At 47.3% G+C, this 24,812-nt stretch overlaps 1 protein-coding gene across 10 annotated transcripts in view; it reads left to right on the top strand.

Annotated features, from left to right (window-relative positions):
* The window catches only part of XPO6 (exportin 6), a 101,667-nt gene that overhangs the window by 64,623 nt on the left and 12,232 nt on the right, over nucleotides 1-24,812 (top strand). For all 10 annotated transcript variants that reach the window (XM_028110181.2, XM_028110184.2, XM_028110186.2 and 7 more), the window contains 8 exons: nucleotides 3,963-4,071; nucleotides 5,777-5,869; nucleotides 7,045-7,114; nucleotides 13,388-13,547; nucleotides 17,152-17,244; nucleotides 20,070-20,214; nucleotides 21,565-21,711; nucleotides 23,026-23,215. In XM_028110181.2, coding sequence (XP_027965982.1) covers nucleotides 3,963-4,071; nucleotides 5,777-5,869; nucleotides 7,045-7,114; nucleotides 13,388-13,547; nucleotides 17,152-17,244; nucleotides 20,070-20,214; nucleotides 21,565-21,711; nucleotides 23,026-23,215 — 1,007 coding nt within the window. The remainder of the gene's footprint in view (nucleotides 1-3,962; nucleotides 4,072-5,776; nucleotides 5,870-7,044; nucleotides 7,115-13,387; nucleotides 13,548-17,151; nucleotides 17,245-20,069; nucleotides 20,215-21,564; nucleotides 21,712-23,025; nucleotides 23,216-24,812) is intronic.

Raw genomic sequence — 24,812 nt, 5'->3', positions numbered from 1 at the left:
TTTGATGATATCTCTGAGATTTTTAGAGCTTGCTCTGGTATTACAGTGTATTTGCTTTTCACATTAACATTTCACCACTTCAAGTATATGTAGAAACCTTACCACCACATAGATCCTTTTCCCTCCCTTCTTTGTATTGAGGTTGCCACATTTTACATCTGTATCCATGGAAAACCCCATCAGACAATGTTTTATTTTGCTTTCATCCATCATTAATATTTTAAAGATTTTTTTTTAAGATTTTATTTATTTATTTGACAGAGACACAGCGAGAGAGGGAACACAAGCAGGGGGAGTGGGAGAGGGAGAAGCAGGCTTCCTGCCAAGCAGGGGGCCTGATGCGGGGCTTGATCCCAGGACCCTGGGTTCATGACCTGAGCCGAAGGCAGACGCTTAACCGACTGAGCCACCCAGGCGCCCCTATTTTAAAGATCTTAAGAGGAGAGAAATAGTCTGGAAAATACTAGGGAGATGGTATTTACCCAGACACTTGGCAGTTCTCTTTCTTTTGTCCTTCATTCTTGAAGTGCCAGGTTTCTTTCTCGTGATCATTTACCTGCTGTGTTAATCAGCTCAGGCTGCCGTAACAAAATACCACTGGCTGTTTTATAGGCCTTATCTCCAAATATAGTTACATGGGGGTTAGGGCTTCAGCATAAGAATTTTGAATGGACCCAATTCATTCCCTAGCATCTTTTATCTGAAAAACCTTATGGAAGATGGTTGTAATAGTTGCCTTAAAAGTCTTTGGTAATTCCAGTCTGTTGTCATCTCTAGGTCGGCTTCTCTTGATTGTCTTTCCCTTGATAAATGGTCAGTGCCTCCTCATTCTTTGTATGTTTACTCATATTCTTTCTGGAACCTTTTACCTGCCTCAGACATGGCTTCCATCTCCACAGTCACTTTGTGGTCAGAGATGGATACTGCATTTACAGACATCACACCACGATTCAGGTACCAGGAATAAGAAGGGGAGAGGTTGGACAAAAGGTGCTTTTCCAGAGGCTCTGCCTAATGACTTTTCTTAATACGTCCTCAACCACTGCCATCTGCAAGGGAGGCTGGGAAATGTAGTCTTCCAGTTGACCTCAGTGCCCAGTTGTCTAACTGAGGGAGAAAGGAAGAATGGGTATTGGGTAGGCAACCAGAGTCTGCCACACCCATATACTCTCCCCACCTTCATCAAATACTTTGGGGGAGCAATTACTACCTAAGTGTGCTTTAGCCTGGTTTCTAATTGGGTTTAATTATCTATGCTTAGATAAACTTTTTTTTTGCAGCCAGAGTTGCTGACTGCCAGTAGGGTTTTAGGTCTAATTTAGGGTTAGCCTATACATACAAAATCTTTAAATTCCCTTTTAGCTCAGCAAGACAATTTGTAGATGACATGTTTCTTCTGCCCTCTGGTCTGAAGTGGATTTTCTTTCCTAGCAAAATTGTGAAGATGTGTTGGTCCGTCATAGCAATTTATAGCATAGAACTTCTGTAACTAACTTTAGGAATCTCTCTCTGAGCAAATGGCAAATACAAGCTCCGGGCTTAAGTGTTTGATCTTACCTTTTTCTCTGAAGTCTACTGAAATGGAATTTTGAGTCTATTGGCAATTTTTGCCACAGATGCTGCCTATTTTATTAGTGATTTTCGCCGCCAGCATTTGTTTCTGGGCCATGCTCAGTTGCCCATCTGGCCTAGGTTAAATCGTTTGCAAACACTGTGGGGAGGGGTGGTCAGTGTTTCTGTCTTAGTGAAAAAATGAGCTCTTCTGGCCACCAAACTCTGCAATATGACATTTCAGGAGGATGCTAAATGAAGTCTTTAGACTGTCTGTACAGAGTCTCATTACAGGGGTCGTAACTTAGACTAGATAGACTGTATTTGATCTTGGCATTGGTTACCTTTTAGCTATGGTTAGCTTGTCCCAGTACTCGCCTGCATTGGATTAGATGGTTTATGAGGTAGAGTCCTGTCAGGAAGATGGAAACCAGACTTAATTATTTTAAGAATTCAGTGTAGGAAATTGGTGAAACTGGCGCTGGAGGATTGGAAGAGCAAGAAGGAAACACCGAGATAAAGCAGATGAGAACTACAGGAAGCAGCCCCACCCCTAGGGCTGAGGGTACAAAGGAAAGAGGTGGAGTTATTAAGGTCTAGATCAGAGGGCTGGACCCCATGCCCCTGGAGCGCAGGTCTCTGAGGAGGGGGTGGTGCCCAGCTGCCCTGGGAGCTCAGAGGAGGGGCCCAGTGGAGTTGGTACTCACGGTGTAGAGGAGGGGATGCGGGCTGGCTGCTGCTGGCACCTCTGAGAGCCTGAGGCGGGTCTAGGCGTGGGGAAGCTGAAAGTGGACCCATGTATTACTTCCAGGTGATTGTTGGCTGGGCAACACTGCCAGGACGGTGAGCCCACAGGAAGAATGGTGTCTCTGTGCCCCTTCTGCCGCTCCGTCTTCCTGCGGTGCCCCTGCTGCAGAAGCTCCAGGCAGAGGACAAGGGTGCTTTGTGCACTCTCAGCTCCAGTAGCCTGGAGGACGGCAAAGACCGTTGCTGAGGGCCTGGCATGGGTGCTCAGCTTTATGAAGGGGAGTAGTTCCTGAACCTATCTTAGAAATGCTTCAGGACAGACAGACATTTAGGCAGCTGGTTTGTTCTTGAAAATTAGTGGCCCTTGTGGTGCAACTGCTGCAGGTAACTTGGTGTCTTCTGAAGTAGGTTCTTATCACATGTGGGAAATATCCAGACCTGGGGCTTTAAATGTTTTCTTTGAGAAGTTCTTAGATATAGGTCAAAGGGGCAGGGTTTCCCCAAGCTTCTTCCATTTATTCCTTTAGGTTTTTAAGTGTTCTTAAAAACTGACTGAAGGTAAGGTTTTGGGGAGTGGGTAGGGCAGGCTCAAAGACCATTGGTGTTTTACGTAGAGAGCATGGGATGTTGAGTTATGGAACCCCGGGTTCAAATCACCTAGCTTGGTGACCTTGGGCAGTTTATTTAACTTCTTTTAACTGTGGTTGCCTCGTCAGAAAAACACCAGTAATAGCATCTACCTCTCACAGATGTTAAAAGGATTGAATTATTGAATCATATACTGAATCAGTATAAATTGATATTTATATGTAATTACCTGTAATCCCCAGGGCTAACTATAGAGCAAATGACTCACAAATGCGTGGTGAAAGGAATGACAAAGGAATGAAAATGGCATACTAGGAAATGTCTGTACACAAAAGGAGGCGGTCATGGAGGAACTGAACGAAAGCCATGACCTAGAGGAAAGAAGTAGCACAGTGGCAGAAGTCCTTCCTTAGCAATAATGACATTAAATGTGAAGAATTAACCTCTCTGGTTTAAAAAGCAGTGATTGGCAGAATGGATTAGAAAAACATGATCCAACTACATGTTGTCTGTAAGAGACTCACTTCAGTTTCAGAGACACAAATAGGTTGAAAGTAAAACTGTTCCATGCAGACAGTAACCAAAAGAGATTTGGGGTAGCTATGCTAATATCAGGCAGAGTAGACCTGAAGATGAGAGTGGCTGCCAGGGGTGGGGGTGGGGTGCCCAGGTGGCTCAGTCGGTTAAGCGTCCGACTCTTGATCTCAGCTCAGGTCTTGATCTCAGGGTTGTGAGAGGAGCCAGTGTGGAGCCTACTTAGAAAAGAAAAAAAAAAAAAGTGGCTGCCAGGGACAGAGAAGGACGTCATCTAATGATCTAATGATCCTTCAGTCCCTCAGTCCAGATGGATCCATCGGTCCATCAAGAAGGTGCCTGGAACATGATGAAATGAAGAAATACCCCTGCTCCCATTCCACCCTGCACACGCTCTTGTCAACCCACAAACTAAATCTAGTTCACATGCTGCTTGTATATGGTAATCCAGCAGGGACGCCGTTCTTTCTCATAGTTCAGGAGGCCTTTTCAAGGCTAAAAGCCTGCTGTCACCTGATGTTGAATTTCTCCCTGTCACGTAGGTACGAAGACGCTCTAGTCCTTTTGCTCACAGAGGTGTTGAATCGAATCCAGTTCAGATATAACCAGGCCCAGTTGGAGGAGCTGGATGACGAGACTCTGGATGACGATGTAAGTGGCATGTTCTAATCGACCTTAGTCATTGTCGTTTTTGGTGTGAGTCCAGATGGAGACTGGGAACCTGTAAGCTCTCTGCTCTGGAGCCACAGTAGTCTCACAGTTTGAGTTGTGCATTTGAACTTTACAGCTGACCTTGAACAGTGCAGGGCTCAGAGGCGCTGACCACCCGCACAGTCAAAAATCTGAGTATAACTTTTGACTCCCCCAAAACTTCACTGGAAGTCTTATCAACAAATGGTCAATTAACACATATTTTGTAATATGTATTATATACTCTATTCTTACAATAAAGTAAGCTAGACAAAAGAAAATGTTATTAAGAAAATCATAAGAGAAAATAAATTTCCAGTACTGTACTGTTTATTGAAAAAAAAATCCCATATAAGTGGACCTGCGCAGTTCATACCCCAATTGTTTAAAGGTCACCTGTATTTCCTGTTCGTCTTTGTGGGTTTGTTAATTGTAAAAGGAAGTTGACAGGCATTTTTATCTGTAAGGACTAGAGATAGGAGCGAGAAACCATATGCACAGTGAGAAGAGGTTTAGTAAGGGCTCTGTACTCCCCTTGTTCCTCTGCCTCGTACCCACACCTCCGCTCCCTCTGGGCGATAAACAAACAGCTGGCTGGATGCAGGTGGAAATAAAGTATGACTTAACTGGCAAGCCTAGAGTGAAAGGAAGGCTCTTTTGAGTGTATGTTGTAAATCAGTATCTTAAAATCAATCTTGAATTTATTGATGCTGGTGTGCCCATCATGGATAAAGAAGATGTGTTGAAGGACACAATTCCCATGTTCCTTTTTCTTAGTCACCATGCACTTTAGAATTTTCAGGTCACTGGTATGGCTTTCAAAATAACAGTGACAGTGGCATGGTTAAGACCTTGAGGGGTGGCTATCTTTGGGTTAGAAAGAGCCTTGTACTTGGAACCCAAAGGCCTTGGACCCGAAGGAGATAGAAGTCTGGGCCTTCAGTTTCTCTGAGCCTTAATTTCCTCCTGTCACAAAAGGGGAACGATGTGTCTGACTGGCCTGTGCTGACAGTTACATGAGGGTCGCTTGTGGAAGGACTGGCTACATGCCTGGTACATTGTGTGTGCTTGGTAAACTTGAGCTTCACTTCTTGTTAACCGTATGATTTAGTACAGTGCTTCTCATATTTGAGCATGGGTGAGAATCCCTGGGACAGCTTGTTAAACAGACTTTGATTTGGGAGGTGGGGCCACAGAATTTGCATTTACCTACCGACCTGCAGGAGATGCTGGTGCTGTCTTGTCTGTGGACCATACTTTGAGTGGCACTGATGTAGTCCATTATACTGAAAGGAAGGTAGTCATGGACTGTTTCAGAAGGTAACAAATGAGTGGCCACTTTCTATAGCTAGGATGTCATAAAGGGGACTTGAACACTTCACAGGTGACTTTTTGAAGTCTGTATTCCTCTGACCGTAGGGGAAAAAGTAGGTCATTCTCTGTGGATCATGTGCTTTCTGAGGAAATAACTTTTTATGAAGTTAATTCATTGGATCAAAAAATACTCTAGGTTGATCTTTTTAAAGTACTGAGTAACCCAGTTTGATCATTTGACATTTCTTCAAGATCTTCTAAGAGTGGACTTGAGGTTGTGGTTGAAGGGGCAGGGGAGATGTCGAGACTCTGCCTTTCTGGGAGAGCTGATCCTTCTGTGTTTCCCCTGCAGCAGCAGACAGAGTGGCAGCGATACTTGCGCCAGAGCTTGGAGGTGGTGGCCAAAGTGATGGAGCTCCTTCCCACACACGCCTTCTCAACACTGGTAACTCACCTCTTGGAGGGGAATGAAGAGCCTAGTGTTTTCCCTGCACATGTAGCATGGGTAGTAAGCGTCTTTGCTCACCGATATTTAAAAAAAATATATGTGTGCATGTGTATATATGTACATATATATATATTTAATTTAATTTATTTATTTTTAAAGAGAATAATAATTACTATAACCAACCCTCAAGTTTAACAAATGTTAACATTTCCCCCGAATATTTTAAATCAACTTCTGGAAGTGCTGTTTTTCTTTCCTGAATTCTTGGATGTAATATGAATTTTTCTAATGCCTTCCTCCATGCCTGCATCAGTAGCTCAAAAATGGCCAGGCCACGTAGAGGACTTACTTATAAAGATTACACTGCTGGAAAGCGAGCCTTTGTAAAGCTCATTGCTAGCACTCTGCCTATATTTATGTGCTAGAATCTTAGGCATAAGGACTGCTTTCATTCACTAAGTGGTGCTTGTTATTTGAGGAGGTTTCATTAAGCCTAGCTCTTCTTCAAGGGCCCGATGATTTCGGGGGCTTGTGTTCTCTTGTAGAAAGTGCTGTTGTGTTTTGCCAGCTGCCTTTCCTAGGGACCTGTCACATTAAAGTCTAATCTATATCTTCATGGTGAGTGAGCAGCTTTAGAGAGAAAAGATACAGCTTTGGTTATGAAGGTCCTGTCTGCTAAATGAGTAAAGGAATCTGACTTCCAAAAAATTTGGCCTGTCTTTTCACTTTGCTATGCACTTTTAATAAGGCATATCTGGTAGTTCTTTCCAGACTATAGAGTTTCCCTTGGAATTGTAGGGAGATAGGCCCTGTCTCCGACCCCTAGAACGTATAGATCATTTGGGGTTTGATGTCCCCTCTTTTAGGAACATGACAGTCATTATAGTCCTACCCAGCATCCACTGCTTTATTTAGAAAAAGAGTATCGAACTGATAATGTTGTTTTCTTTCTTATTCCAAACGTTAATTGGTGGTGTGAATTGGAGAAATTGCTGAGGGCAGGGCACTGAATCGAGACGCTTCTGCTTAGCTGCCTGTAAAGGTTCCCAGAGAAAAGTTTCTTTTATCTGATGCCCGCCCCCCATAGATACTTAATAATGTTTTAATGTTAAAATGCTGTTAAAATTTGCATTTATTTATTTATTTTTTAATCTTTGTTTCTTTGTTTTCAGTTCCCAGTTCTTCAGGACAATTTAGAAGTTTATCTGGGGTTACAGCAGTTTATAGTTACTTCAGGGTCAGGTAAACTGGTTTTTATTTTCTAATTTAATCAACATTAAGAAAAATATCGGGCTGATATTTAATTATTGCCATCTTTGCTGTCGGAACATGATTTCTCCACTGCCACCTTCCCATGGCTCTATCTCTCCCCACGTCTACACAGGGAAAACTTTCCTAAAGAATCATGATAAAAAGGAGCTGTGGGGGAGGTAAAAGATGAGACTCTGACAGTGCGTTCCGAAGAGCTGTTTCAGTGAGAGAGAGAGACAGAGACAGAGACAGAGACAGAGGTAGAGAGAGGGGCAGCTAATTTGAATCAAAGAGGGAGGACTTTCACAAAACCCCCAGCACTTGGAGTATTTCCTTAGGTCTTTTAGACTAGCAAGTATGCTAGGGAGAAATGGCCTTGGGCTTCCCTGCCATGTGCTCTTTGTTGCCTGGTTGTTTGGAAGCAGGACACAGGAGCGGCTCTGGTGCAGGTGGACTCGTGTGGAGCACGCTGACAGCTAGTGATCGTTAGTTTTCCTTTTGTCAATGGCCCGTGGGCGGCCTGGCCGCAGCTGGGCAGTCCTTTGTAGGCTTTGCCTGCTTGGGGTTTCGGCTTGGCATTTTGGGGTTATTTTGTTGATAACAATAATAGCTTCTGTTTGTCGAATGCGCATTACGTGCTCGGCAACTGTAGTATTTGCCTACTTGCTCCTTAACTGTCTCACCTGTCCTGGAGTTGGGAGGACTAATACCAGTTGCACCTGTTTCACGGAAGGGGAAATTGATGTCCAGAGATGTTTATTTGTCCCAATATGATATCACAGGGGATGATTAAGAAGTTGAATTAAATCAAATCTGACGTCCATTTTGCTAGCTAAAAACGCCAGAAACTTACCATTGCGCTTGCAGACGCACCTGTGTTCACCCTCGCCCCCCAGTCCCTCTCATCTCTGGTGGTCGTTTCACTCTGCTCTTCTTCACAGTCTTTCCCCTTTGGGCGTTGTGCCTGGCCTGGCCTGCAGTCCCTCTGTTGTGTAACTCTTGTCTCAGCCTGGCACAGAACTGCCCGGGGTAGAGACCATCTCCTGCACGAGCTTGTTATTCATGGCAGAGCCTCCACGAGAGGCTCTTTCTGAGGCTGCCCTTCTTAGTGGCCTGTGACGGTTTGTTTCCATGACTCTCTTAGCTTCTAAATAATCCGCTGGGCCCCAGGAGGTTGATGGGACTTGGCATGCCCCAAAGTTTGTAGATAGGCTAAGAACAACTTACAAAGAACTTGAAAAAGACCACTTTTCAAAGCAAACATGTGCCTGTAAAATACGCTGTCACCATTAATGAGAGTCGTTTGTGTACCAGTGTGACTGATGTTTCTAGCAGCCATTCTTGGGGAAAAATTGTGCCCTGGTGGTCTCTCCCTCAGGGCCACTCATCAAATTAGAATGTTACTCGGCATCCTCAAGACATTATTCTTGATCTTTAAAAAAGTTGAGCAGGCACTCCCTCCCCCTCACTTCCCTGCATCGACCCCATGTTCCTTTTCGGGGTTGTCGCTGCCTTCTTGATGTTACACTGAGTCTGTCTTTGGGTGAAAATCTGAGTGATTTTTAAGTCCTTTTTCTGAGACATAATCCGAGAAGGATAATCTGTTTTATTTTTCCCTACATGAAATATCATGTACCTGTTCTCATTGAAAGCCATTTGCTGACAATTTCACAGTGTGCTTGGCTTTTCCAGATTGTTTTTAAATCGCATCCCTAGCGCTGATCCTTGGTGCATACTCCAGGGGCAAAACCTCTCAGGCCAAAGAAATACTTCCCGTTTTAAAACAAGCTCTCTTATCCATGATGAAGCATTCCCCCATCCCTTGGTGGCTCCGAAGCCAAGTTTCCAATGCAAGGCCTTTAAAACAAATGGAAACTCTGAATACATTTTGTTCCCTGGTTCCCATGGCCATTCACCCTCTCCGGTAACCTCTGTGCTGGGTCAGCAGCCTTGCTGCCTCTTAACAGAAACCGGGGTGTCTTCCTCTGACAGGGTGGCCCCGCCACTCGTGTGCACCACCTCTCACCAGCCTTTACTGCTGTCCCCTCTGGAGCCTGTGCCGATGGGAGTCTTCCTGTCGACTGTTGTTGGCCTTCTGCCTCCCCTTCTGTGATTAGGTCCAAGGCGAGACGTGTTGTTGCTGCAGTGCCTCAGTGGCTGGGTGCCTCTCTCTTAGCCCTGGGACGTCCCCCTTTGCTCCCCTTTTTGCTCCTCCACCATTTGTGGGTTGAGAAAGCCTGTCTTTGGTTGTGCGTCTCTTAGATTCTTTGTTCTGCTGGGGTTTATTTACGACCTACTCGTTCTCTCAGAGTGGAATTCCTCAAATGTCGATCTGACACCTCTGCCTCCCTAGGCCCCCAACAAAGAGAAGGTGGAGTTCTAGCTAACGTGAAGATGGGACTTGCAGGCAGCTGTCCTTTGGACGTGGTCAAGAGTGCATCTCGACAGCCTCAGGGTGACTTGCTTTATGGGCGAGAGGACTTCAGTGTGGCCATGGTCTTTTCTCTCTCGAAAACCTCTCAGCAGTAATTCCCTTTGGAGGGTTCCCCTTCGCAGATGTTCTTTGCTATTAGGGGGACATCCAAGCCTTGGCCAAAGAAGATGTGGGTGGTTTGCTCAGTGGCTTTCTCGGGGGGAACTCAGGCCTGCCTCTCGAGTTGAGGTGGCTGCTTGCCGCATTTTGTGCTGCTGGTGGTACGAGGGTTCTAGGTCTGGGGGTGGGGGCGGTGACTTTGATTTGGGCTCCTTCCTGCCTTGCAGACAGAGTGGGAAGGAAAGAAGCAGCAGTTTGCACTAATGTGAATCTTAACATGGCACATGTGTATTCAGTTGAATTATATGGAATTGCAGTTTTGGTTGGTCGGAAATGGTCCAATATCTGCAATTTCTTATGGTTCACACTAATAGTTTAAAGTCACAGCAGTCCCAAGCTGTTTTTTAGTCTAAGTACTGCTCTTTGTTTGACAAATTCGGGCGGGTTAGAGGGGAGCAATCAGGATGGCAAGGACTCTCAGCAGGAGGGTGACATGGGGAGTGAAGGGACCCAGGGTGTATTTCAGCCGAGAGGAGAAGCTTCTTCGCCTCTCCCCAAGACTGCTGTGTGTCAGCAGGCTTAGGCTTGTTTTGTGTTCTCCCCTCAGGGGGTGGGACCAGGGATGATCATAAGGAATTGGGGGGGGGGCACTTTTTCCCTCATTGTTTAAAGATGGAACACTCCTTGGAGAGGCATGGGGAAGAGGCCGAAGGGTCAGTGCTGGGAGGAGGCCCTGCCTCAGGTGTATTTGTGTGGATTCAGGGGCATGGGCGGCGGGGGGGGGGGGCCCTGCTCGGGATGACTTAATGACTGTTAGGAACTGTACTCCAAGGGAAACCCAATTTAGGGTGGTATTTTTGTTTGGTTTTAAAAAGGGAAACACAAAATGTTTCCTGTCATGTTTAAACACTATTCAAGCATCTAGTTCTTAGGTAAACCTAAGGGTACCTAGCTGTAGGGTTAAGTACGTGAATAAGTTGAGAAGCAGTGGGCAGGGTGGAGCCTCATGGGTGAGGGTGAGGGCCATGAAGGTGGAGGTACGGTGCGCAGGAGGTGCAGTCAGAGCCTTGGCCATGCTGCCCTGGGGAAGAAACACCGGCCGCCTCTCTTTTCGGCCTATACTACCACCACACCCGGGCCCGGGGCAGAGTTTTCTTAAGGCTTTATTTCCACAGCCCGAAAGCTTGGTTGGTGTGCAAAGGAACAACGGGTCTCAGTTTACGCTGGGAGTTAGTTACGTAGCTGTAACCCTGAAAATCCTTGACGTTCAGAAGGTGCGTATTTGTGGTGCTTTTGTTAGCTGCGAGAGGAGGGGAGGCAGTATTCTCTCCACATGACCAAAAGTACCTCCTGGTTCTGTCTGGTCCGTGGGCTCGTGTGGCTGGCAGTGCGGGGTGGTCTTGTTCTGCCAGGGGAAGCTGGCTCGCCCTCCTTGGCGCCCACCCCCATGGCCTGGGCGGGGCTGCCGGCTCGGTGTTTATTGCACTGCTTCCTGCGCAGGGTGGTGAGTGGAGGGACGGGTGATTTGGGGGTAGGTGAAAGCTGGCCTTTGTCACTGGCTCTGTCCCTGAAAGGTCCTTCCTGGAGTCGCCCCTTCCTTTCGTCCTCTTGCTCCCCGGAATGTGACCCACACGTCCAGACTGCTGTCCACCCTTGGGGGCTGTCACTGGCTCTCTTCCGAGCTTCATCGCTTGGAAGTCAGTGAAGGATCTGAGGCATCAAACTTGCTACTTCCCAGCACCTTCTTAGGTGTTCAGCCTTGCTGTTTGCACCTCCACAGGTGTTGCTTGTCCATAGTCACCTTTAAATAATCCAGGGAACATTCCCAGGGGCCATATGAGGAACTCAAGCACCCGAGACTCTGGTCCTGCTCTCGTTGGCTCTGTGTTCTGTTGTGTTTACCTCAGTCATTCATTGTGGCCACCTGGTCTGTACCTGGCGCCGTGCTGGATACGAGCCACAGCCCCTCCCGGTGAGGAAGTTCCCAGTCCGTGAGGAGACTTGTAGATCCTCAGTTGATCTGCCATGGGCATGAGGTGCCCTGGAGGGGAATGCAGGAAGGGAGGGAAGTGCGTTCCTTCTGTTGGGCAGTGCAGAGGGCAGGCCTCCTGGAAGGGGACTTGTGTGAGTCTGGAGACTGTGTAAGAGTGTGCGAGGCATGCGTGGCCAGGGATGCCGTGGGCAGTCCAGGTAGGGACCTGAGGCCCTGGGGGTTCCCCGTGGGTCCAGGTGAGAAATGGGAATGGCAGGAGGCAGTGAGGTCACGAGAGCCCTGGAGTGGATGCTGGGGGGTTCAGGTTCTCCCATGGAGCCAGGAGAGAGCCCCAGGAGGTTTGGCACCTTACTTAAGGGGAGCTGTGTGCTTAGGTCCGGATTCTAGGAAGATGCTTGGGGAACGCCGCGGGAGGAGGGTTGCCTTTAGCCACTTCTTGTCTCCTAACAGAGGGAACTCCTGAGATGGCAGCAGGAGGGGGCTGGTATTTCGCGACTGGTGGCATTGCAGGTGCGCTGCAGGCAGGGGCAGGGGTCGGGGTCTCCCTCGCTCTGCCTGGGTGAGGGCGGAGAACGTTATAGACACAGAGTGAGCTCTCCCGGCCCAGTGGTTCTCACTCTCTTTTGTGCACCTTTGTGAAGAGGGGTCCACAGGGCAAGGAGGTGGCTGAATTGCAGACTTTTTTGTCCTTCACCTTTGCATCCTCATCACTCAGCGTGAAGAAGTTATGTTGAAAAGAAAGTTTCAGGCCTTAGAAAATCACACGCTCTTTGTTATATATCATTATTACAAGCATTGAATGATGCTTTATAGTTTACAGGGTTTTGTATGCATTCTAACTTTGCCCCTAAACTAGTGAATTCGATGGGAGCATTAGTTTCCATTTTAAAGATAAGGACCTGGGACTCAGAAGGGCTGGCTGAGGCCCAGAGTCAGCAGGTGTCAGGGCACGTGTGTCTTCTGAATCCAGGCCCTGTGCCTTTATTCCAGACTGTACTTGGGACCTTCTGGGGCGTGGAGTGCTGACCACACTCTGTTCTTTGAAGAGAGGTGAATCCTACCTGTCAGCCCATGGAGATTTCATTCTGTGACAGGGCCATGTGTAGAAAGCAGGCAGGTTTGCAGTTGTAGAGGCTTAGTCTGGGACACCAGTTCTGCCCCAGAAATATGACCCACATTGGGCAAGTGACTGGGCCGCCCTGCGTGTGTTTCCTTGGGTGTAAAATTGGTGGTGTCACTACCTCTGGGTCAAGAGGGATCACATCAGGTGCTCCGTCCATGTTCACACACTCTGGCCCGAGAGTGCCTGTGGGTATAGGTTTGGGTGGAGACAGGGCCTGCTGTCCCGGCTTGTTACTGGGAAACAGCCTGTGGGTTGCTGTGTTTCACACTTGTTTTTGTTGTTGTTGTTGTTGTTTTAAGATTGATTTATTTTAGAGAGAGTGTGCATGTGAGTTTGCACACGTGTGGTGGGGGGAGGAACAGAGGGAGAGGGAGAAAGAGAATCTCAAGCAGACTCCCTGCCGAACGCGGAGCCTGATGTGGGGCTTGAGCTCATGACCCTGAGGTCATGACCTGAGCTGAAAACAAGAGTCCAGTGCTTAAACTGACTGCACCACCCACGTGCCCCTCAGCAGTTGCTTTTGCTCACGGTGGCTTGCCTGGATGAGCTGTTGCCGGTAGTGGTAACTACAGCACCTTCTTCCTGTGGGAAACCGTTGGCGGTGTTCTGTTTCAGGACACAGGTTGAACATCACCGCGGAGAATGACTGCCGGCGATTGCACTGCTCCCTGAGAGACCTGAGCTCCCTCCTGCAGGCCGTGGGCCGGCTGGCCGAGTACTTCATCGGGGACGTGTTTGCGGCGCGGTTCAGTGATGCCCTCACAGTCGTGGAGAGGTAGGCAGCATTCCCGCCGTGGCACCCTTCCTCCCTCAGAGCCCAGTCGTTCCTTCTTGTGGGAGGGCGGCATGTTGCCAGGCTCAAGGTGCAAACGGAGCAGCCACGTAATCTCTGAGAACTTCAGGTCTGTTGTCTGTAACATGGAGGGGACCTCGTGTCTTGTAGCTTTTTGTGAGAATTAATGAGAGGAAGCACTTAGCACAGTGCCTGGCACGTAGCAGACAACACAGGTGAGCTGTTACTTCGTCGAAGATTGGGTCTGTAGACAAAAAGAACTTGCCTCAGAAGAAACCAGGTGAGGTCAGTCGTATGTCTCTTCCCACAGGGTAAAGAGACAGTCGGAAAGGCCTGGTAGTCGAAGGACAGACAAAGTCAGTCGGCCTCTTCCAAGTAGGCAGACAGATGCCAGAAGTGGGACTTTTTCCAGTACTGTTAAGGTCCTGAGGAGTTAACGCTGACCCAAGAAGTGGTTCCCATCCTCTCCACCAGCAGCCTTATTCCTTACCCCTCCCCTTGGGGCCCTCCTCGGGTTTATAGCTGTATTTGTTGCGGACCACTTCCCACTACCCAGGCCTCCCTGCTCCCTTCTCAGGAACTCATATGCTTAAAAAGTCAGATGCTCGGCAGATGAATGGATAAAGAAGATGTCACACACATACATACACACACACACACACACACACACACACAGGAATATTAGCCATCAAAACACACACACACACACGCACACACACAGGAATATTAGCCATCAAAAAGAATGAAATCTTGCCATTTGCAACGATGTGGATAGAACTAGAGAGTATTATGCTGGGTGAAATAAGTCAGAGAAAGACAATGTACGATCTCACTCATGTGGAATTTAAGAAACAAAACTGATGAACAGAAATGAAGGGAAGGAAAAATAAGATGAAAACAGGGAGGCAAACCATAAGAGACTCTTTTTTTTTTTTTTTAAAGATTTTATTTACTTATTTGACAGAGAGAGACACAGCAAGAGAGGGAACACAAGCAGGGAGAGTGGGAGAGGGAGAAGCAGGCCTCCCGCCGAGCAGGGAGCCCGACGCGGGGCTCGATCCCAGGACCCAGGGATCATGACCTGAGCTGAAGGCAGACGCTTAACGACTGAGCCACCCAGGCGCCCCCATAAGAGACTCTTAACTCTAGGAAACAAACTAAGGGTTGCTGGAGGGAAGGTGGGTAGAAGGATTGGGTAACTGGCTGATGGACATTAAGGAGGGCACTTGATGTAATGAGCACTGGGTGTTACATGCAACTGATAAATCACTTAGTTCTACCCCTGAAACTAATGATATACTGTATGTTAACTAAACTGAATTTAAATAAGAAATTTAAAAAGAAAGTCAGATGCTTCCAATATGATAGGAGGTTCAGATTGTTTCAAGGTAACTGGTGGATTGATTAGAGCAAAACTGGGTGGATGTGGGTCCAGCCCGAAGTTGGGACACCGGACTCTTCCGTTGGCCCAGTAGCCAAATCATTGGTAACACACTGAGCGAAACCAAGCCCCAAGCCTAGTGACTTGCACACCAGAGTTTTTTTTAACTGTTACTCTTAGCTTAAAAGCAGAGATAACTAAGAGTTTTCAAGTACATTTTTAAAAGCCAGATTAATAATAATAATAAAAGCATGTGGTAGTAGGAAATTTTCAAAAGTGGTTTTGCACATTTTATTTCATGCTTTACTTTGAGGGACAGGATGGTCATGTTATCTGTGAGCAAACTGTGGGCCAGAGATGGTGAGTGCCTTGCTTCAGGTCACACTGTTCACCAGAGGGAACACGTGGATTGTAAGCAGTTTCCTGAGTGCACCTGCTGTGCTCTTTCCGGACCGCAGAGCTTCTGCCTCCAGCGTCCTTTTTCCTCTCCTTCCTGGCGGGGCCTCTTGCCGCTGATGGTTTCTTCCTGTCTGAAATCCATATTTTTTCAGACTTCAGAGTCCCTGCATCGGTATTTTGTAGGTCCTTAACGTGTACATCTTCCTGCACTGCTTGGGTTTGTAGGCCCAGTACTTAAAGATACTTTGCTATTTTGTCTTCCTTTAGAATAAAGTGTGAGAGAAGGCTCCTTGTTACGGCTACGTGATCTTCATAGCCAGTGTGATGAGCTGGCTTTTCACTTACAGGTTACACACAACAAACCTACTAGTGAAACTGCTAAGTGTAGAAATGGTAAAAGACATGTTCAGCAGGCCATTTCTAGTGTGGCACAGCACTAAAGGCTGCTGTAGACGTGAAGTCGAACACGGTGTGATTCCACTCACAGCGGGTGCAGAGACTCGTCAGAGCCTGAGAGAAAGGGTAGTGGCGGGGCCAGGCTTGGGGCTGGGGGGATGGAGCTGCTCCTCAGCAGGTACAGACACTGGGTTTTATAGGATGAAAAGGTAAAGCGCCGCTGAAGTGTACTCTGGGCACACAACAGAGAGCGGTTTAGAGAATTACACACTGGGTGCACGTGCGTGCACCGCTTATGTCATCACGCCGGCCCCTTCCAGAACTTCCCGCTTGAGAGCCCTTGGCTCTTTGGCCCTCATTTTCTGACTGCTCCCTAACCCTGCGTGCTTTGGGACTCAAGCTTGTGGTTTTCTAGGGAAGTCCTGCTTTCTGCTCCCTTCAGAGAGGAGCAGTTTTCAGAGTGTGGTCCAGATTTCCGGGCTCCTCCTCACGAGCACAGGGTCAGTCTGTGGGGCTGGACCAGGGAGCTGGCAGGGTAACAAGCTCCCCAGTGGGTTCTTTGGCTTGGTGAAGCTTGAGAAGCTCTGCACTGGGGCACCGCGGGAGAAGAACGCCCGCTGTCTTCCCTGGCGTCCGCCTCAGACCTGCTCCATAGAGAGCTTCGTTACAGAGCAGGCACAGATAGCACTTCGCCGGGCCTCCAGCTTCTTCCCTTTGCCCAGAAAAGAACGTCCGTCTCTAATAACGAAAGAGGCGTTTTCCATTTCCCCATGGAGCTGGCTCTCAGTTACTGGGATTGAAGGCTCGTTTGTATGCATTGAGCCCTTGGGCAGCCAGTGGGCTCAGCAACTTTCTTCTGAAAGGATTGTGCTTGAAGTTAAAAACCTTCAATTTGTTCTAAAAACTTTTACTTCATGCCCTGCCCCCTCCCTCAAATATTTTAACAGGAACATTTTTTAATCTTCAGAAAAGTTGGAAAAATTGTATAGCGAACACCCATATATACCCATCACTTAGATTCTGCAGTGACCACTTTCTATATTTTCTTTATCATATAGCTAGCCATCTGAAACATTTATTTTTTCTCGAATTTTTCATCGTGGTAAAATATACAACATAAAATACTTCCATCTTAACTACTTTTATGGTGTATATTATACTCTGTTTACCTGTTAGATATTTATTTTGTGTTCAAAATTTTTTGGCTCTGTAAGTCATGCTTTAGTTAGTATCTTTGTATAAATCTTTATGCACATCTCAGATTTGATCTTTAGGATAAAGTTGAAGGTCTGGTCTTGATTCTTGTTTAGATGGAAACATGTCTGTCCTCGGGACCTTTGTTGGTACTTTGTTTTGTCTGTTTTAGTCCATAAGCTGAGTGTTTCCTTTTACCGGTTTCTCTCCCAACAGGTTGGTCAAAGTCACTCTGTATGGATCTCAGATAAAATTGTACAACATTGAAACTGCCGTACCGTCAGTACTGAAACCTGATCTCATCGATGTGTAAGTACGGAGTGGACTGTGGTGCATTCTCGGGAAAGGCTGAGTCCTCCAGTTTATAAATCAGTTTATAGATAAAGAGGAGTAGTGGTGGTTGCCACGAAGAGGAGAATGACTCCCTGCTCCAAACCTGGAAGAGAGGCTTGCCTGGGGGCAGGGGGGTTGGAGTAAGTGGAACGCATCAGGCGGGTGAGAGCTGGGAGCAGAGGGTGTATGGAGTGGGCATTTCAGGAGGGAAGAGCCGGAGGAACTGAGACACAGATGTGTCGCACGGCGCTGAAGTCAGGGAGGTGGTGAGCGGTTTGTGCGGTGGGAGAGGGGGCCGGAGAGGCATGGGAGGACTACGGTGGGAACAACTTGAGTGCCCCAAGCCTTATCCTGTAGGCCAGTGACTGAAGCTGTGGCATATGGAGAATGCCTCGGAGATTCTGACTACAGCAGGATGGCCTGAGGCTCCTTGGGTGTTTGCGTGTTACTCAGGAACGGGTGATTTTGAAGGACATTCAGGGACCACACTTGGAGAAGCTTTTTGGACAGTGGAGAGCCATTAGGAAAGTGACTGTGGAAGGGCTAAAGGAATGGGGACTGGAGATGGGGCCATGTCCCAGCGATCACACTGTCCAGAAGGCTTGCTCTAGACCAGAGCAGGAGTGGGCAGACTAGGGCCTGTCCCACGTCCGGCCCACTGCCAGCTTTAGTAAATTCAGATTTATTGGAACACAGCCCTGCCCATTCATTTACGTATCGTCCGTGACTGCTTTCGTGCCAGTGGCAGCGGTGGGTATCTGTGATGGAGAGAGTTATGTATGACCTGCAAAGCCTGAAGTATTTACACCCTGGCGTTTGCAGAAAAAGTCTGCTGACCCCTGTTCTAGCTAGTTCTTGAGCTGCAAATTAGGTAAATGATAGTCTTATTTACTATAGCCGTTTAGGGTTTTTTTTTTTTTTAAGAGTTGTGTGTGTATGCGTGTATATATATAGCTTTCCTTTTTGAGAATTTAGAGAGAGCTGTGAAGCTTCTGCTGAGAAGAATGCTAATTTGCTCATAAACACAACATCTTGCACACAATTTCAGGAAGTTTCAGAGCCCTTTCTCTTCAGCCTTACGGAGCTCTGTAAATTCGATAGAGCGACTGAAATTTCTAGACCCCAAAGGCACACTTTGATGTCCTTTTTCTTAATTTTGGTACTCAAAGCTTGAAGGGTGAAACGATCAGTGTATTCTAAATATAAAATACAAAATAATTGCTTGGTCACTATGAATTACCAGTATTTTCTTACTTTAAGGTACTTAATACCTTAGCTTACCTACCTTCTTATCTTGAAAAAGTTACCACCTGTAGAAAAGGGGAAAAAATAGAATGAACACCCTTACACTCTCAAACTAGATTCATCAATTATAAATATTTTCCCCGTTGGCTTTTGTTTCTTTTGCTTTCTTTTTGTATACACATGTGAACCCACACTTTTAAAATTTTTTTTAGGTTAACTGTTTGAAAGTAAATTGCAGACAACATGTCACTTCACCTATAAATCCTTCAGCATGTTTCTCTAGGAACAAGGTCATCCTCCTATATAACCACAATACCATTATCACCACTCATAGACTTTCATGGATACAGTAATATCTAGCAATTTTAAAAAGATTTTATTTATTTATTTGAGCTAGAGAGCAAGCACACATGAGTGGAGGGAGATGGGGAGAATCTCAAGCAGACTCTGCACTGTGCCGGGCTGGATCTCATGACCCTGAGACCATGACCTGAGCCGAAACCAGGAGTTGGGATGCTCAACCGACTGAGCCACCCAGGTGCCCCAATATGTAGCATTTTTAAGGGTAAGGGTGTGTGTGTGTTTGTGTGTGTGTGTATAAAATATTTTCCATACTCAGATTTTCCCAGTCATCTCAGAAATGTCCTTTATATCTTTTTTTTTTTTAATCCAAGGCCTAACTAATCATGAATCACATTACATTTACCTTCTGTAATCTAGACCAGCTCCCCAGATTGTGCATGTTGGTGGGAGGTAGGGGAGAGAGGAAGAGAGAAAAAGAGAAACTGAATTTTTGGAGATTTAGACCTTATTTTTTTTTTAAGGAAAATCTTTTTTTTTTTTTTTTTAAAGATTTTATTTATTTATTTGAGAGAGAGAATGAGAGAGAGAGAGAGCATGAGAGGAGGGAGGGTCAGAGGGAGAAGCAGACTCCCCGCTGAGCAGGGAGCCCGATGTGGGACTTGATCCCGGGACTCCAGGATCACGACCTGAGCCGAAGGCAGTCGCTTAACCAACTGAGCCACCCAGGCGCCCTTTTTAAGGAAAATCTTAAAAAAATCTGGATTTGTCTAGTTTTTGTACTGTGTGAGATTGATGTTTAACATTTTTAGTAAGAACAGTAGATAGGTGGCAGTGTGTTGTTCTTGCATCATATCTGGAGGCACTTGAGGTCAATTTGCCCTCCTCTGAGTTGATGCTCAGTTTGATTTCCACGTGGGGTCAGCCTGAATCCTAGCTCTGCCCCCTAAAAGGTCCTAGGAGCAGTGAGACCCCAGAAAGAATGCTCCCCTGAGGACCCAGGCTCTTGGTTTCTAAAGTGCATTCTCCATCAGAAGGAGCCACAGCTCCTTAGCGGGCTGTCTCCTGTGTTAGAGGCAGCGGTGGTAAGGTTTAGACGATGCGTTTTCATTTTCAGGTCCTACCTGAGCAAGTAAATGATTTCTGCGCCATCACATGTGTCTTAGAACAGTAAATGCACTGGGTGGAGTTCTTCCTTCAATGCTAATATATTTTGACCTTGACCTTTAAAGTCGCATCTTCTCTCCCCTTCGCAGGCACGCTCAGTCCCTGGCTGCTCTGCAGGCTTACTCTCACTGGCTAGCGCAGTATTGCGGTGAAGCTCATCGTCAGAACACACAGCAGTTTGTTACGCTCATCTCCACCACCATGGATGCAGTCACACCTCTGATCAGCACCAAGGTCCTGGAACAGCAGGCGTTGTACTTTGTAGCTGACTCTTTGTCCTTCCTGTACCCACTTCCTATAGCATCAAAATCTTGCTTGGTATTAGACCCTTCATTCTCAACCGCTGCGAGAGAACTATGTGTCATTCCATGTTCCTTTTGAACTGTGGGCCACATAAATTCAAATACACCTTTATTTTTTTAGCCAAGTCCCACATGAATATATGCTCATTGTGAAAATGTAAAGTACCATTCAAATTTATAGACCAAAAAGTTGTGATACTCTTTGTTCCCCTTCTCCAAAACACTGCTATTCTACAGTGGGGATGTTTTATAATTTTCCTCTTGATGGAAGTCAGTTCTTGGTGTGTATATCCCTGTAGGATGGATTCCGGGAAGTGGATTGCTGGGCCAAAGGTGTATCCAAGTAAATTTGTAGGTTCTACTCAGTTGTCCTTTGAGAAGACCACCAATTTATATTATATGGCATATAGATGTTTATTTGTCTTTTTGTAGTTTTAATCGCACGTAGCATTCTGTCCATTTTTGTTGAGTTTGTTATAAATGAGTTACAATGTCCCATGAGGGGCATTTATATAATTTATAATTTACCTAGCCATTGCTGGACTTGAAAGTTGCTTCCGTTTGAAAAAAAGTTATCCTAGATAATTCTGAAACACATGTACTCCCGAACTTAACTTTATCCTTTTGGGTGATTTTCTTAGAGTAAGTCATCGGATTAAAGGTTAGGGATGGTTTGTGGTTCGAGGAAATTCTAATAATCTTCCTTTCCAGAATAATTCTGCTTGCCCATGACTCTTTGGTGTGCTTTTTTTCACCAGTCTTACCAGCATTAGGGCCTGTCCATAAAGAGTTTTCTCTTTTGCTAATTTGAAAAGGACGGATGGTCCTCGAACCAGGGTTTTGATTGGCACGCCGAGGGAAGGAAGCAGGAGAGCCTGGCGTGACTGGTGGGGTGCAGGAAGGTGGGTGGAGAGAAAGATTGGCTTGGTTGGAACAAAGAGGAGTGAGATGAACAATCCCGAGTAGTTTGAATGGTATGCCGAGGAATTTGCAGAGGGATCATAGAGCTGAGGAGTGACAGAGCCCAGACGTGTCGGTGACTAGGGACGAGAGGAGCCAGAGGGTGGCGCTTCCGGCTTGAGGTCGGGAGCCTCGACGAGGCACGGAGTGCGGTGCCTCATTGCTGGGCGTCGTCCCCGGAAGCTTCTTTGGTACAGAGCCTAGGTGGTATAGTGGCTCCCGGCGCCATATTTGGCTTGTGGCTGCCTCATTAAAGTTCTTCTAATGGCAGCCTTACCTGGTACGAGAGCGAGTAAGCTGACACGTTCTCTTCTGTCTCCAGGTCCAGGACAAGTTGCTGCTGTCTGCATGCCACTTACTGGTCTCCCTGGCCACCACCGTGCGGCCCGTCTTTCTGATCAGCATCCCCGCGGTGCAGAAAGTGTTCAACAGAATCACTGATGCCTCTGCTCAGCGACTCGTCGATAAGGTGAGACCCCGGGGCCACCCTGCGTCGGCCCTGGAGCCCTGTGGCTCAGACTCAGGGAGGCTGAGGAGGGGGAGGCTGGCCTTTCTGTTGCGCTCGGAGTTTAGAGGCCACGCCAGCGGAGACGGGGTCCTCACATGTGGCCCATAGGGCAGCCTCAGTGCTCTCTCGTCAGGCCCTTCCCAGTGCGGCTGCCACGTAGGGTGCCGATTAGGTTGCAAAAACCTCCTGCTGGCGGCACGCGGGCACTGCTGCTTAGCCGGCGACCTGGCTGGTGTCGTCAGAGTCCCCTTGCGTTCTTTTTGGTTTTAAAACAGTCTATTTTTGTGGTTATATTTGTTTTTTTCGGATAGAGACACTCCATCCAGACAAGGATCTTCATAAACTTCAGGAGGCTCAGGCTGGAAGTTAAAAACAAACAAAACGGGGTGTCAGAGGGCAGTCAGACCAGTTACTGTAGAGCACCTGGGATTGAGTGAGAGAGCCGCTCTTATGGCCTCGAGCTCTCAGCCCTGTTCTGAGCAGCTCCTTGGAGGGTGTGAAGGCCAGCATCTGCGGTGTCCATGACCTCTCCCTCTGTAACGCTTCTGGTACCCGACTAGAGGGAAGGGGTGGCCCCAGGAAAGATTATTGGGGTTGGGCCTGGAGTGTGCTGGACCCAGACTTCAGTTTCTCTCCCCTCCCTGCATTACTTTAGACTTGGACCAAAGCTCCAGGCCCAGCTTGTGAGAGAGGAGCCTGGAGGCCCGAGGTGTGTGTGTGTGTGTGTGTGTGTGTGTGTGTGTGTGTGTGTGTGTGTGTGTGTGTGTGTGTGTGTGTGTGTGTGGAGCCTGGAGGCCCGAGGTGTGTGTGTGTGTGTGTGTGTGTGTGTGTGTGTGTGTGCCCGAGCTGTGTGTGTGTGTGCCCGAGCTGTGTGTGTGTGTGTGTGTGTGTGCCCGAGCTGTGTGTGTGTGTGTGTGTGTGTGTGTGTGTGTGTGCCCGAGCTGTGTGTGTGTGTGTGTGTGCCCGAGCTGTGTGTGTGTGTGTGTGTGCCCGAGCTGTGTGTGTGTGTGTGTGTGTGTGTGTGCCCGAGCTGTGAGAGGAGCCTGGAGGCCCGAGGTGTGTGTGTGTGGAGGCCTGAGCTGTGTGTGTGTGTGTGTGTCCGAGCTGTGAGAGGAGCCTGGAGGCCCGAGGTGTGTGTGTGGAGGCCTGAGCTGTGTGTGTGTGTGTGTGTGTGTGTGTGTGTGTGTGTGTGTGTGGTGGGTGCCTAGGTTGTGTCACGTGCACTTGTGTGTTGCTCTTTGCCCTCTGATGGATGCCTGTGGGGGTCTCTTCCAGGCTCAGGTGTTGGTGTGCAGAGCCCTCTCTAACATCCTGCTGCTTCCGTGGCCGAACCTCCCCGAGAATGAGCAGCAGTGGCCTGTGCGCTCCATCAACCATGCCAACCTCATCTCCGCACTCTCGCGGGACTATCGCAACCTGAAACCCAATGCTGTTGCCCCTCAGAGGAAGATGCCACTGGATGACAGTAAGTGTCCCCCAGGCAGGGGTGGCCCCGGAGATAGGTAGGGCAGGCTCTGTCTTTCTTTGTGGCCCATGAAGTATTCACCTGACTCTTGTCTCACGGCTGCTGGGTGGGAGAACCAGCCTTGGGTGGTGGGGTCATGCCTCTCTGTGGAATTCTGTGAACACATCAGCTGGACCTGTTTCCTGAATGTAGGACACCCCTTTTCTTAGTTAAAATAAATAAACCATTGACGGTGCCTTCCATGGATAAAAAAATCCACAGTGACTAATTGATCCATTTCAGATATTTGTATAAGCTAAGCAATCAAAGCAATTCACCTTTACACATTGGGAAAAATGGATTTAAGTACTGTCTTTTGAAACTGTTTTAACCTTCCTCCAAAAACGTGTTTCAGAGGCTTTGAAAGAACTTGGTATCTTCACAAATGGCACTTCAAGTCTGATTGTTTATATTCAAAAGGGAGGAAAAAGATGAATCAAGAAAACTCAGTTCAAGTAGAAGGCATCAGATTTCTCTGAAAAGTCTTGCAGAAAGTACGAATTTTATAGAAATACTTAAAAAATGTATTTTCACGCTAAGAAAATACTGGAACATTGGAAGACGTTGTTTTTAGAATGTCAACAAAAACACTTTGTGAAATGTTAGAAATAGGGGCGCCTGTGTGGCTCAGTTGTTACGTGTCTGCCTTCGGCTCAGGTCATGATCCCAGGGTGCTTGGGATCAAGCCCTGCATCAGGCTCCCTGCTCATTGGGAAGCCTGCTTCTCCCTCTCCCACTCCCGCTGCTTGTGTTCCCTCTTTCGCTGTCTCTCTGTCAAATAAATAAAAGCTTTAAAAAAAATGTTAGAAATAGCAATAAGTACTCAACATTCTTGTTAAGAACATTATTTTTATAATCAGGAACATTAACAAGTGCTCGTTGTACAAAAATATTAGAATAGTATAAAGATGGGAAAAACTCTTAAATCTCTTGTTTCAGTATTTTAGGAAGTAACCATTTTAGCAATCTTGTTGTCTTCCTTTTTCTGTGTTTCAGTATCTTCTGTAGTTCTGTGGGTGCATGAGAAATGGCGGAGTTAGGGAGGGCGCCCTGCACGCGGGGCCCCTGCCCGGGTCTTCTCTCCGTCTCTGCATCTCTGGCCATGCTGACACCGCCCTTCACAGTCCGGTGCTTCTCTGGTCCTGGTTCTCAGTGTTTTGTGTTCAGTCATTCACTTAATTCCCACGTGAGCCTGTGCGTTAGTTGCTGTTAGATATCCTGACTTAGTCCCTGAGGAAACTAGGGTAAGACGACCTGATTTGCGCAGGGGTTATGTACGGCTAGTGTGCACTCACCTTCTAGAAAGTTTAGTGGTCTTTCTCCCTTTATCTTACACGTGCTTATTATCAGTCAGTATAGGCTACATGGTAACAAACAATCCCAAAAGTTGTAGTGGCTTCATCCAGGAAAAGATGTATTTCTTGCTCCTCCTACATGTTCAGCTGGGGCCAAGGGGGTTGGGGACGTCCTGCTTATTATTCTGGTCACTCGAGGCCCCAGGCTGCTGAAGGCCACCCTGCAGTCTGTGCTTACGCTGGGACGGGGGCGGGGAGGAGGG

This window comes from Eumetopias jubatus, unplaced genomic scaffold, assembly GCF_037043125.1.
Source record: "Eumetopias jubatus isolate StellerSeaLion01/CBP00866 unplaced genomic scaffold, mEumJub1_p1.0 scaffold_12, whole genome shotgun sequence".
In the NCBI taxonomy this organism is placed as follows: Eukaryota; Metazoa; Chordata; class Mammalia; order Carnivora; family Otariidae; genus Eumetopias; species Eumetopias jubatus.
Note: the sequence above shows the minus strand (reverse complement) of the source record. Positions and strands in the feature narration are given on the sequence as shown.